This window comes from Nerophis lumbriciformis, linkage group LG39 (genome assembly GCF_033978685.3).
Source record: "Nerophis lumbriciformis linkage group LG39, RoL_Nlum_v2.1, whole genome shotgun sequence".
NCBI classification, from domain to species: Eukaryota; Metazoa; Chordata; class Actinopteri; order Syngnathiformes; family Syngnathidae; genus Nerophis; species Nerophis lumbriciformis.
In genome coordinates this window covers 22,049,785-22,066,058 of record NC_084586.2, presented here as the reverse complement: position 1 = coordinate 22,066,058, position 16,274 = coordinate 22,049,785, and the positions used below count along the sequence as shown (strand labels likewise).

The following is a 16,274-nucleotide window of genomic DNA, read 5'->3' as shown; positions in this document are numbered from 1 at the left end:
ATGGCTTTTTTTTTTCTTTTTTTGGTATTTTCCTGTAGCAGTTTCATGTATTCCTTTGAGCGATATTTCCCACATCTACTTTGTTTTAGCAATCAAGAATATTTCAGTTGTTTTTAATCCTTCTTAGTGGGGACATTGTCGATTGTCATGTCATGTTCAGATGTACTTTGTGGACGCTTTCTGCTCCACAGTAAGTCTTTGCTGTTGTCCAGCATTCTGTTTTTGTTTACTTTGTAGCCAGTTCAGTTTTAGTTTCGTTCTGGATAGCCTTCCCTAAGCTTCAGTGCCTTTTCTTAGGGGAACTCACCTTTTGTTTATTTTTGGTTTAAGCAATAAACACAAATTTACCTGCACACTGCCTCCCGCTGTTTCCGACATCTACAAATCAATTAGCTACCGGCAGCCACCTACTGATATGGAAGAGTATTACACGGTTACTCAACAACAACACATCATTTGCAGACTATAATTACTGCTTTGCAAAAAATATTTTTAAGCCAAATAGGTGAAATTAGATCATCTCCCACGGCACACCAGACTGTATCTCACGGCACACTAGTGTGTCGCGGCACAGTGGTTGAAAAACACTGGCCTACAGAACGCACACTGAAGCCCTTTCTCTTCCTTTTCCCCCCCCAGCAGTCGGCCGTGCGGCTCGGTTCCGACCCGTCCGGCGCCGCCATGTTCAGGAACAGCTTGAAGATGCTGCTGACGGGGGGCAAGGCCAACCGCAAGAGTCGCAGCAGCGGTGAGTTTACCCTCCGTATCGCCATTTTTGGAACAGGAAGTGGCTTCTTACCGACATTATCTCTCAAGTCTTCCTCCGGGATTCATTTGAGGGAAGACTTCTGCATGTCTCGGTATCAAAAATGAAGTGCTGGACAGTATCGGCATACGGTGTATCATAGGGATGGAATAATATGAAGGTTTGATATCACCGCTATTATAATCACAATTATCATTACTATCACTTTATTGTCGAACATGCTCAGAAATCATCCTATTTTCTGGACTATAGAGCGTTATATAAGCCACACCCACTAAGTTTTGGAAGAAAAAATATGTTTCCATGTTCTTTTTGTTCCGTTATAGATCGCTCCAAAGTTATTTCCCCCTATTTTTCAGGAAATAGGATAATGAACAAATGATGACATTTTGGGGCTGATCCGGATTCAAGACTTACTTTTCCCAGTGCTCTCCCACTCTTTTTCTCCTTGCAAAAAGCCAATAAAATGCCATTAAAAAGACAATAAAATGCCAATAAAATACCAATAAAAAGCCAATCAAAAGTCAATAAAATGCCAATAAAAAGCCAATAAAATACCAATGAAATAACAATAAAATGCCAATAAAATGCCATAAAAAGCCAATAAAAAGCCAATAGAAAGTAAAAAAAGCCAATCAAAAGTCAATAAAATGCTAATAAAAAGCCAATAAAATGCCAATAAAATGCCAATAAAATGCCAATAAAAAGCCAATAAAATGTCAATAAAAAGCCAATAAAAAGCCAATAAAAAGCCAAAAAAGCCAATAGAAAGTAAAAAAAGCCAATCAAAAGTCAATAAAATGCCAATAAAAAGCCAATAAAATACCAATGAAATAACAATAAAATGCCAATAAAATGCCATAAAATGCCAATAAAAAGCCAATAAAAAGTCAAAAAAGCCAATAGAAAGTAAAAAAGCCAATCAAAAGTCAATAAAATGCCAATAAAAAGCCAATAAAATGCCAATAAAATGCCAATAAAAAGCCAATAAAATGTCAATAAAATGCCAATAAAATCCCAATAAAATGCCAATAAATTGCAAAAATAGCCAATAAAATGCCAATAAAAAGCCAATAAAATCCCAATAAAAAGCCAATAAAATGCCAATAAAAAGCCAATAAAATGTCAATAAAAAGCCAAAAAAGTCAATAAAAATTCAATTAAAAGCCAATAAAATGCCAATAAAAAGCTAATAGAAAGCCAATAAAATGCCAATAGAAAGCCAATAAAAAGCCTATGAAATACTAATAAAATGTCAATAAAATGCCAATAAAATCCCAATAAAATGCCAATAAATTGCAAAAATAGCCAATAAAAAGCCAATAAAATCCCAATAAAAAGCCAATAAAATGCCAATAAAATGTCAATAAAATGCCAATAAAATACCAATAAAAAGCCAATCAAAAGTCAATAAAATGCCAATAAAAAAAAAAAAAGCCAATCAAAAGTCAATAAAATGCCAATAAAATACCAATAAAAAGACAATAAAAAGACAATAAAAAGATATATATACTTTGAGTTATTTACACAGAAATATTCTGTAAATGTTTATTTACATACATTAATTGTTTCCAAACGGCAGTAAAACGGCTGATTAAGCAAAACAGAAGTCACGGTCATGGACCCACTAGCTGCGCAAGCTAGCTTTCCAATCAGACTCAATAACGCCACGGCGACGTTTTGGTGAATTTTACTGAGGAATTTGTGAAAGTGAAACAATACAAAAAGAATGCCGTCATAAGTTAAGGTGAGCTATTGTATCCTCCTACGGTGTGTAGTGAAGCATGTTTAGCTATTCCTCGTCCTCCAGTGGTAATGTACTTGCAAGAAACTTACTTTGTCATCATGGAGGCCAGGATTAGTGATTTAGAAGTAGCTCTTCCTGAGGGTGTTTCAGTGTTATAACTTCACCTTTATCTTTACTTTTTACACCAAAATCGTCCGTTCTCCCTTTTCTGTCTACACACTGTGTCTGCTTGTAAGTACTCTGTGTGTGTGCGCTGCCCAACATGCTCCTCTGCTCCTAAAACCAGCAATTTTTAGAGGCGGTATAGTACCGAATATGATTCATTAGTATGGCGGTACTATACTAGTACCGGTATACCGTCCAGCCCTACGTTACGCACAGTTTGAACAGTCACACTGGGTTGGAATATTGAATCGAGTGATTCTTTGTACTACTTTTGGTATCAACAGCATCGGCGTACGGATCAATGCAGGCGGTACAATTATTGACGACTAAAAGTATTGACGACTGACAGACAGAAAAGTGTTCCATCAAGAGAAGCGAAAAAAGAAAAAAGAAAGCGAGTTTGGGTGAGTGGCAGGTGGGCACGGGCGCCATGGCGGGCCAATTAGCGCCCGTGTGGTGTGTTGAGAGCAAAAAGGGTGGCAGAGGTGGGCCAGTCTTGATGAGACTAATTAGCGAGACGCACGAATGGCTTTGGATGACAGAAAGAAGAAAAGAAGTAGATTTTTAAGGGGGCGTGACCCAGTGACTCACTTCAATCAGACACGGGGGGGGGATGCCCACCCCCTCCCCCCCACAGCACGCTAATTGATGGCTCATTTAGCACGGCGGAGGACGAAGCTAATTAGAGATCATCAAGTTGTTATCATCTGAGTCCACACCCAATCTGATGATACGTTGTCAAGTGATCAATAAGTGATCAATAAGTGGTCCATTGCTGTGTTGGATATCAAGTCGTCATCCAGTCCACTTGTTTGAAAAAGCGATACAAAATAAAATTAATTCAAAAAAATCTATTCTGAAAATCTAATCATGTTTTAGATGGATCAATACTGATGATCAGCAATTGATTGAAAGATGAGGTTTTTAAGTTCAAATGTTCTATGTCAGGAAATGTATTAAATCAATACATTTTATTTTGAATATATATTATTAAATATTTTTTTAAAATACAAATGAAATAATAAAATCAAAGATTAATTTTTAAAAGTCTAATCACATTGTTTTTATAGAATTGATCAATAATGACGGTCACCAACTAATTAATACGTTTTCTAAATCAGGAATGTATTAAACCAATACATTTTATTTTGAATATATGTTATTAAATATATTTAAAAAATACAAATGAAATAATAAAATCAAAGATTAATTTTTAAAAGTCTAATGAAGTTACACACGTTGTTTTTTATAGAATTGATCAATTATGACGGTTACCAACTAATTAATACGTTTTCTATATCAGGAAATGTATTAAATCAATACCTTTTTTTGGAATACATATTATTAAATATATTTAAAAATACAAATGAAATAATAAAAATAAAGATTAATTTTTAAAAGTCTAATCACATTGTTTTTATAGAATTGATCAATAATGACGGTCACCAACTAATTAATACGTTTTCTACATCAGGAAAGGTATCAATTCTAAGAAAAACTAATCTGAATATATATTATAAATTATATATAAAAAAATATAAATCAAAAAATAAAATCAAAAAGTAATATAAAAGAATATATAGAATTGATCAATAATGACGGTCACCAACTAATTAATAAGTTTTCTACATCAGGAAAGGTATCAAACCTAAGAAAAACTAATCTGAATATATATTATAAAATATATATAAAAAAATATAAATCAACAAATAAAATCAAAAATTAATATAAAAGAATATATAGAATTGATCAATAATGACGGGCACCAACTAATTAATACGTTTTCTAAATCAGGAAATGTATTAAACCAATACATTTTATTTTGAATATATGTTATTAAATACATTTAAAAAATACAAATGAAATAATAAAATCAAAGATTAATTTTTAAAAGTCTAATGAAGTTACACACGTTGTTTTTTATAGAATTGATCAATTATGACGGTTACCAACTAATTAATACGTTTTCTATATCAGGAAATGTATTAAATCAATACATTTTTTGGAATATATATTATTAAATATATTTAAAAATACAAATGAAATAATAAAAATAAAGATTCATTTTTAAAAGTCTAATCACATTGTTTTTATAGAATTGATCAATAATGACGGTCACCAACTAATTAATACGTTTTCTACATCAGGAAAGGTATCAAACCTAAGGAAAACTAATCTGAATATATATTATAAAATATATATAATAAAATATAAATAAAAAAATAAAATAAAAAATTAATATAAAAGAATATATAGAATTGATCAATAATGACGGGCACCAAATGATTAATACGTTTTCTAAATCAGGAAATGTATTAAACCAATACATTTTATTTTGAATATATGTTATTAAATATATTTAAAAAATACAAATGAAATAATAAAATCAAAGATTAATTTTTAAAAGTCTAATCAAGTTACACACGTTGTTTTTTATAGAATTGATCAATTATGACGGTTACCAACTAATTAATACGTTTTCTATATCAGGAAATGTATTAAATCAATACATTTCATTTTGTATATATATATTATTAAATATATTTTAAAAATACAAATGAAATAATAAAATCAAAGATTAATTTTTAAAAGTCTAATCATATTGTTTTTATAGAATTGATCAATAATGACGGTTACCAACTAATTAATACGTTTTCTACATCAGGAAAGGTATCAAACCTAAGGAAAATTAATCTGAATATATATTATAAAATATACATAATAAAATATAAATCAAAAAATAAAATCAAAAATTTATATAAAAGAATATATAGAATTGATCAATAATGACGGTCACCAACTAATTAATACGTTTTCGAAATCAGGAATGTATTAAACCAATACATTTTATTTTGAATATATGTTATTAAATACATTTAAAAAATACAAATGAAATAATAAAATCAAAGATTAATTTTTCAAAGTCTAATCAAGTTACACACGTTGTTTTTTATAGAATTGATCAATTATGACGGTTACCAACTAATTAATACGTTTTCTATATCAGGAAATGCATTAAACCAATACATTTTATTTTGAATATATATTATTAAATATATTTAAAAATACAAATGAAATAATAAAAATAAAGATACATTTTTAAAAGTCTAATCACATTGTTTTTATAGAATTGATCAATAATGACGGTCACCAACTAATTAATACGTTTTCTACATCAGGAAAGGTATCAAACCTAAGGAAAACTAATCTGAATATATATTATAAAATATATATAAAAAAATATAAATCAAAAAATAAAATCAAAAATTAATATAAAAGAATATATAGAATTGATCAATAATGACGGTCACCAACTAATTAATACGTTTTCTACATCAGGAAAGGTATCAAACCTAAGGAAAACTAATCTGAATATATATTATAAAATATATATAATAAAATATAAATCAAAAAATAAAATCAAAAATTAATATAAAAGAATATATAGAATTGATCAATAATGACGGTCACCAACTAATTAATACGTTTTCTAAATCAGGAATGTATTAAACCAATACATTTTATTTTGAATATATGTTATTAAATATATTTAAAAAATACAAATGAAATAATAAAATCAAAGATTAATTTTTAAAAGTCTAATGAAGTTACACACGTTGTTTTTTATAGAATTGATCAATAATGACGGTCACCAACTAATTAATACGTTTTCTAAATCAGTTAATGTATTAAACCAATACATTTTATTTTGAATATATGTTATTAAATATATTTAAAAAATACAAATGAAATAATAAAATCAAAGATTAATTTTTAAAAGTCTAATGAAGTTACACACGTTGTTTTTTATAGAATTGATCAATTATGACGGTTACCAACTAATTAATACGTTTTCTATATCAGGAAATGTATTAAATCAATACATTTTATTTTGAATATATATTATTAAATATATTTTAAAAATACAAATGAAATAATAAAATCAAAGATTAATTTTTAAAAGTCTAATCACATTGTTTTTATAGAATTGATCAATAATGACGGTCACCAACTAATTAATACGTTTTCTACATCAGGAAAGGTATCAAACCTAAGAAAAACGAATCTGAATATATATTATAAAATATATATAAAAAAATATAAATCAACAAATAAAATCAAAAATTAATATAAAAGAATATATAGAATTGATCAATAATGACGGTCACCAACTAATTAATACGTTTTCTAAATGAGGAATGTATTAAACCAATACATTTTATTTTGAATATATGTTATTAAATATATTTAAAAAATACAAATGAAATAATAAAATCAAAGATTAATTTTTAAAAGTCTAATGAAGTTACACACGTTGTTTTTTATAGAATTGATCAATTATGACGGTTACCAACTAATTAATACGTTTTCTATATCAGGAAATGTATTAAATCAATACATTTTATTTTGAATATATATTATTAAATATATTTAAAAAATACAAATGAAATAATAAAATCAAAGATTAATTTTTAAAAGTCTAATCACATTGTTTTTATAGAATTGATCAATAATGACGGTCACCAACTAATTAATACGTTTTCTACATCAGGAAAGGTATCAATTCTAAGAAAAACTAATCTGAATATATATTATAAATTATATATAAAAAAATATAAATCAACAAATAAAATCAAAAATTAATATAAAAGAATATATAGAATTGATCAATAATGACGGTCACCAACTAATTAATACATTTTCTAAATCAGGAAATGTATTAAACCAATACATTTTATTTTGAATATATGTTATTACATATATTTAAAAAATACAAATGAAATAATAAAATCAAAGATTAATTTTTAAAAGTCTAATGAAGTTACACACGTTTTTTATAGAATTGATCAATTATGACGGTTACCAACTAATTAATACGTTTTCTATATCAGGAAATGTATTAAATCAATACATTTTATTTTGAATATATATTATTAAATATATTTAAAAAATACAAATGAAATAATAAAAATAAAGATTAATTTTTAAAAGTCTAATCACATTGTTTTTATAGAATTAATCAATAATGACGGTCACCAACTAATTAATAAGTTTTCTACATCAATAAAGGTATCAATTCTAAGAAAAACTAATCTGAATATAAATTATAAATTATATATAAAAAAATATAAATCAAAAAATAAAATCAAAAATTAATATAAAAGAATATATAGAATTGATCAATAATGACGGGCACCAACTAATTAATACGTTTTCTAAATCAGGAAATGTATTAAACCAATACATTTTATTTTGAATATATGTTATTAAATATATTTAAAAAATACAAATGAAATAATAAAATCAAAGATTAATTTTTAAAAGTCTAATGAAGTTACACACGTTGTTTTTTATAGAATTGATCAATTATGACGGTTACCAACTAATTAATACGTTTTCTATATCAGGAAATGTATTAAATCAATACATTTTTTGGAATATATATTATTAAATATATTTAAAAATACAAATGAAATAATAAAAATAAAGATTAATTTTTAAAAGTCTAATCACATTGTTTTTATAGAATTAATCAATAATGACGGTCACCAACTAATTAATACGTTTTCTACATCAGGAAAGGTATCAATTCTAAGAAAAACTAATCTGAATATAAATTATAAATTATATATGAAAAAATATAAATCAAAAAATAAAATCAAAAAGTAATATAAAAGAATATATAGAATTGATCAATAATGATGGGCACCAACTAATTAATACGTTTTCTAAATCAGGAAATGTATTAAACCAATACATTTTATTTTGAATGTATGTTATTAAATATATTTAAAAAATACAAATGAAATAATAAAATCAAAGATTAATTTTTAAAAGTCTAATGAAGTTACACACGTTGTTTTTAATAGAATTGATCAATTATGACGGTTACCAACTAATTAATACGTTTTCTATATCAGGAAATGCATTAAACCAATACATTTTATTTTGAATATATATTATTAAATATATTTAAAAATACAAATGAAATAATAAAAATAAAGATTAATTTTTAAAAGTCTAATCACATTGTTTTTATAGAATTGATCAATAATGACGGTCACCAACTAATTAATACGTTTTCTACATCAGGAAAGGTATCAATTCTAAGAAAAACTAATCTCAATATATATTATAATATATATATAAAAAAATATAAATCAAAAAATAAAATCAAAAATTAATATAAAAAAATATATAGAATTGATCAATAATGACGGTCACCAACTAATTAATACGTTTTCTAAATCAGGAATGTATTAAACCAATACATTTTATTTTGAATATATGTTATTAATATATTTAAAAAATACAAATGAAATAATAAAATCAAAGATTAATTTTTAAAAGTCTAATCAAGTTACACACGTTGTTTTTTATAGAATTTATCAATTATGACGGTTACCAACTAATTAATACGTTTTCTATATCAGGAAATGTATTAAATCAATACCTTTTTTTGGAATACATATTATTAAATGTATTTAAAAATACAAATGAAATAATAAAAATAAAGATTAATTTTTAAAAGTCTAATCACATTGTTTTTATAGAATTGATCAATAATGACGGTCACCAACTAATTAATACGTTTTCTACATCAGGAAAGGTATCAATTCTAAGAAAAACTAATCTGAATATATATTATAAATTATATATAAAAAAATATAAATCAAAAAATAAAATCAAAAAGTAATATAAAAGAATATATAGAATTGATCAATAATACCAACTAATTAATACGTTTTCTAAATCAGGAATGTATTAAACCAATACATTTTATTTTGAATATATGTTATTAAATATATTTAAAAAATACAAATGAAATAATAAATTCAAAGATTAATTTTTAAAAGTCTAATGAAGTTACACACGTTGTTTTTTATAGAATTGATCAATTATGACGGTTACCAACTAATTAATACGTTTTCTATATCAGGAAATGTATTAAATCAATACATTTTTTTGGAATATACTGTATATTATTCAATATATTTAAAAATACAAATGAAATAATAAAAATAAAGATTAATTTTTAAAAGTCTAATCAAGTTACACGTTTTTTATTTTTATAGAATTGATCAATTATGACGGTCACCAACTAATTAATATGTTTTCTACATCAGGAAATGTATCAAAACTAAGAAAAACGAATCTGAATATATAGTATAAAATATATATAAAAAAATATAAATAAAAAATAACATCAAAAATTAATATAAAAGAATATATAGAATTGATCAATTATGACGATTACCAACTAATTAATACGTTTTCTATATCAGGAAATTTATTAAATCAATACATTTTATTTTGAATATATATTATTAAATATATTTTTAAAATACAGATGAAATTATAAAATCAAAGATTAATTTTTAAAAGTCTAATCACATTGTTTTTATAGAATTGATCAATAATGACGGTCACCAACTAATTAATACGTTTTCTACATCAGGAAAGGTATCAAACCTAAGGAAAACGAATCTGAATATATATTATAAAATATAAATCAAAAAATAAAATCAAAAATTAATATAAAAGAATATATAGAATTGATCAATAATGACGGGCACCAACTAATTAATACGTTTTCTAAATCAGGAAATGTATTAAACCAATACATTTTATTTTGAATATATGTTATTAAATATATTTAAAAAATACAAATGAAATAATAAAATCAAAGATTAATTTTTAAAAGTCTAATGAAGTTACACACGTTGTTTTTTATAGAATTGATCAATTATGACGGTTACCAACTAATTAATACGTTTTCTATATCAGGAAATGTATTAAATCAATACATTTTTTGGAATATATATTATTAAATATATTTAAAAATAGAAATGAAATAATAAAAATAAAGATTAATTTTTAAAAGTCTAATCACATTGTTTTTATAGAATTGATCAATAATGACGGTCACCAACTAATTAATACGTTTTCTACATCAGGAAAGGTATCAAATCTAAGAAAAACTAATCTGAATATATATTATAAAATACATATAAAAAAATATAAATAAAAAAATTAAATCAAAAAGTAATATAAAAGAATATATGGAATTGATCAATAATGACGGGCACCAACTAATTAATACATTTTCTAAATCAGGAAATGTATGAAACCAGTACATTTTATTTTGAATATATGTTATTAAATACATTTAAAAAATACAAATGAAATAATAAAATCAAAGATTAATTTTTAAAAGTCTAATGAAGTTACACACGTTGTTTTTTATAGAATTGATCAATTATGACGGTTACCAACTAATTAATACGTTTTCTACATCAGGAAAGGTATCAAACTTAAGGAAAACTAATCTGAATATATATTATAAAATATATATAAAAAAATATAAATCAAAAAATAAAATCAAAATTTAATATAAAAGAATATATAGAATTGATCAATAATGACGGTCACCAACTAATTAATAAGTTTTCTAAATCAGGAATGTATTAAACCAATACATTTTATTTTGAATATGTATTATTAAATATATTTAAAAAATACAAATGAAATAATAAAATCAAAGATTAATTTTTAAAAGTCTAATCACATTGTTTTTATAGAATTGATCAATAATGACGGTCACCTACTAATTAATACGTTTTCTACATCAGGAAAGGTATCAAACTTAAGGAAAACTAATCTGAATATATATTATAAAATATATATAAAAAAATATAAATCAAAAAATAAAATCAAAAATTAATATAAAAGAATATATAGAATTGATCAATAATGATGGGCACCAACTAATTAATACGTTTTCTAAATGAGGAATGTATTAAACCAATACATTTTATTTTGAATATATGTTATTAAATATATTTAAAAAATACAAATGAAATAATAAAATCAAAGATTAATTTTTAAAAGTCTAATCAAGTTACACAAGTTGTTTTTTTATAGAATTGATCAATTATGACGTTACCAACTAATTAATACGTTTTCTATATCAGGAAATGCATTAAACCAATACATTTTATTTTGAATATATATTATTAAATATATTTAAAAATACAAATGAAATAATAAAAATAAAGATTAATTTTTAAAAGTCTAATCACATTGTTTTTATAGAATTGATGAATAATGACGGTCACCAACTAATTAATACGTTTTCTACATCAGGAAAGGTATCAAACCTAAGGAAAACTAATCTGAATATATATTATAAAATATATATAAAAATATATAAATCAAAAAATAAAATCAAAAATTAATATAAAAGAATATATAGAATTGATCAATAATGACAGTCACCAACTAATTAATACGTTTTCTAAATCAGGAAATTTATTAAACCAATACATTTTATTTTGAATATATGTTATTAAATATATTTAAAAAATACAAATAAAATAATAAAATCAAAGATTAATTTTTAAAAGTCTAATCAAGTTACACACGTTGTTTTTTATAGAATTGATCAACTATGACGGTTACCAACTAATTAATACGTTTTCTATATCAGGAAATGTATTAAATCAATAAATTTTTTTGGAATATACTGTATATTATTCAATATATTTAAAAATGCAAATGAAATAATAAAAATAAAGATTAATTTTTAAAAGTCTAATCAAGTTACACGTTTTTTTTTTTTTATAGAATTGATCAATTATGACGGTCACCAACTAATTAATATGTTTTCTACATCAGGAAATGTATCAAAACTAAGAAAAACGAATCTGAATATATAGTATAAAATATATATAAAAAAATATAAATAAAAAATAACATCAAAAATTAATATAAAAGAATATATAGAATTGATCAATTATGACTATTACCAACTAATTAATACGTTTTCTATATCAGGAAATGTATTAAATCAATACATTTTATTTTGAATATATATTATTAAATATATTTTTAAAATACAGATGAAATTATAAAATCAAAGGTTACATTTTAAAAGTTTCAACAAGTTACACATGTTTTTTTTTTTATAGAATTGATCAATAATGACAGTCACCAACTAATTAATACGTTTTCTATATCAGGAAATGTATTATATCAATACATTTGATTTTGAATATATATTATTAAATATATTTTAAAAATACAAATGAAATAATAAAATCAAAGATTCATTTTTAAAAGTCTAATCAAGTTACACATGTTGTTTTTATAGAATTGATCAATTATGACGGTCACCAACTAATTCATACGTTTTCTATATCAGGAAATGTATCAAACCTAAGAAAAACTAATCTGAATATATAATATAAAATATGTATATAAAAAATATATAAATAAAAAAATATAATCAAAAATTAATATAAAAAAGTCTAATCAAGTTACACATTGTTTTTATAGAATTGATCAATTATGACGGTCACCAACTAATAAGTCATTTTCTATTGAACCTAAGTAAAAAAAAAAGTGCAATATATTTTATAAAACGTTTAGTTTCAACAAAAAAATAAAATAAATAACTGATTTAATATAAAAATAATATGTAAAAAAACAACAACAACTAATTAGTTAGTTGTTTTCTATATCAGGAAATGTATTAAAGCAATGGGAAAAAAAATCTGAATATATTTGATAAAATATGTAAAAAAAAATTAATAAATCAAGGATTAATTTTTAAAAGTCTAATCAAGTTACACATTGTTTTTATAGAATTGATCAATTACGACGGTTACCAACTAATTAATATGTTTTCTATATCAGGAAATGTATCAAACCTAAGAAAAACTAATCTGAATATATATAAAAAAATATATATATAAAAAAAATTAAAATAAAATCCAAAATCAAGTTACACATTGTTTTGATAGAATTGATCAATTATGACAGTCACCAACTAATAAGTCATTTTATAATTCAGGAAATGTATTAAACCTGTGTGCAATGTATTTTATAAAATGTTTAAATCATTTCAACAAAAAAATAAAATAAATAATGTTACAAGAAAAGTCTAATCAAGTCACACAAATTGTTTTTATAGAATTGATCAATTATGAAGGTCACCAACTAATTAATTAGTTGTTTTCTATGTCATGGGGAAAAAAAAATCTGAATATATTTGATAAAATATGTAAATTAATTTAGATTAATTTTTAAAAGTCTAATCAAGTCACACAGAGTATTTAGCATCAGCAGCTAATTAATAAGTCGTTTACTATATCAGGAAAAGTATCAAACCTCAGACAATATTCTGAATATATATTAAAGTGAAATCAATAAAACAATTAAATCAAGTTAGACGTTGTTTTTACAGTCTTGATAAATCATCACCTACGAGATGAAGAAATTTAAATGTTTTTTGTGAAAAAAAAAAATAATAATAATTTTTTTTTAAATCCATCAAAAATACGTACAATTTGATATTAGTGGAATAAAGAAGAAGAAGAAGGAGAATAAGTATCTCCCAACTAAAACCTCCTCCCTTCTCGGTCCCTGGTCCACGGTTCTTCCTGAACTGTGAGCACAAAGTTCTGGGTCAGGTTCAATCTCATCACAACACACCTGTGGCCTTCTCAGCCCAGTATCCATGGCAACAAGGTCCGCACGCTTTGACCTTGTTTGAAGCGAGGGAAATAGAGCAACTCTTCATCATGGCCATTTCAGGCTTCGCTACACATCCTAAAAGGAGCTATCTGTCAGTCAGTTACAGCTGAGGTGGGTTTGTTTTTAGCGACCGCGCTAACCTAGCATGGCGTCTCTGTTCAAATGGGCGCTGAAACGATATCAATATGTATCGCCACAGACACGTCATCGCTATCCATGAAAAATGTTGGATATTTTTTGAAGGCACTCGCTCTTTTGGTGACGGAGCAAAGCAGGATGTGATCACTGGTCACAGCCAATCAGATGACAGTATCAACTATCAAGTTTGGTTGAGTGAGAAGAGGAAGTCAAAATAAAGGAATTGGGGATAAAAGAGGAAAAGTCACCTGGACAGTATGGCACTTGTTTTTAGAAAAAAGGACCGCAGTACTAGTATATAAGAAAAAGCCAATAAAAAGCTAATAAGATGCCAATAAAAAGCCAATAAGATGCCAATAAAAAGCCAATAAAAAGCCAATAAGATGCCAATAAAAAGCCAATAAGATGCCAATAAAAAGCCAATAAAAAAACAGTTAAATGCCAATAAAAAGCCAATAAAATGCCAATAAAATGCCAATAAAAAGCCAATAAAAAGCCAATAAGATGCCAATAAGATGCCGACAAGATGCCAATAAGATGCCAATAAAAAGCCAATAAAAAAACAATAAAGTGGCAATAAAATGGCCAATAAAAAGTTAATAAAATGCCAACAAAAAGCTAATAAAAAGCCAATAAAATGCCAATAAAATGCCAATATAAAGCCAATATAAAGCCAATAAAATGCCAATAAAAAGTCAATAAAATGCCAATAAAATGCCAATAAAATGCCAATAAAATGGCAATAAAAAGTAAATAAAATGCCAATAAAAAGCCAATAAAATGCCAATAATAAGCCAAAAAATTTCAATAAAAAGTCAACAAAATGCCAATAAAAAGCTAATAAAAAGCCAATAAAATGCCAATAAAATGCCAATAAAATGCCAATAAAATACCAATAAAAAGCCAATAAAATGCCAATAAAAAGCCAATAAATGCCAATAAAAAGCCAATAATAAGCCAATAAAATGTCAACAAAATGCCAATAAAAAGCCAATAAAAAGTTAATAAAAATCCAATAAAATGCGAATAAAATGCCAATGAAAAGCCAATAAAATGCCAATAAAGAGCCAATAAAATGTCAATAAAAAGTCAATAAAATACCAATACAATACAAAAAAAAGCCAATAAAATACCAATAAAAAGCCAATAAAATGCCAATAAAAAGTCAATAAAATGCCAATAAAAAGCGAATAAAAAGCCAATAAAAGGGCCCAAAAATGGCCCCAACTATCAAGTTTGGTTGAGTCTTTGCATGGAGTGAGAAGAGGAAGTCAAAATAAAGAAATTGAGGATAAAGGAGGAAAAGTCACCTGGACAGTATTGCACTTGTTTACTCACAGTACAATAGTGTAGAATACAATAAATGATAAATGATAAATGGGTTGTACTTGTATAGCGCTTTTCTACCTTCAAGGTACTCAAAGCGCTTTGACACTACTTCCACATTTACCCATTCACACACACATTCACACACTGATGGAGGGAGCTGCCATGCAAGGCGCTAACCAGCAGCCATCAGGAGCAAGGGTGAAGTGTCTTGCTCAGGACACAACGGACATGACGAGGTTGGTACTAGGTGGGGATTGAACCAGGGACCCTCGGGTTGCGCACGGCCACTCTCCCACTGCACCATGCCGTCCCTAATACAGTACAACACAGTACAATAGTGTACAATACAGTACAATACAATACAGCACAATAGTGTACAATACAGTACAGTATTACAGTACAATATTACAGTAGATTATTACAGTATAATATTACATGACAATATGTGGTCTACAAGTCATACAAAAACAGGAACTGATTCCAGCTGATGTTATTTTGTCTGGTTGCCGTGACGATGGCGTCCATATGTGCCCGTTTTCAGGGGTTTTTGCAAAAGGGAAGCGAGCGTTCCAGTTTTAGCAGGACCACGTG

At 25.5% G+C, this 16,274-nt stretch overlaps 1 protein-coding gene across 3 annotated transcripts in view; it reads left to right on the top strand.

Annotated features, from left to right (window-relative positions):
- tanc2b (tetratricopeptide repeat, ankyrin repeat and coiled-coil containing 2b) overlaps positions 1-16,274 on the top strand; it is a 335,698-nt gene that overhangs the window by 82,315 nt on the left and 237,109 nt on the right. For all 3 annotated transcript variants that reach the window (XM_061931928.1, XM_061931930.1, XM_061931929.1), the window contains exon 2: positions 640-748. In XM_061931928.1, coding sequence (XP_061787912.1) covers positions 682-748 — 67 coding nt within the window. In that variant the 5' untranslated portion in view covers positions 640-681. The remainder of the gene's footprint in view (positions 1-639; positions 749-16,274) is intronic.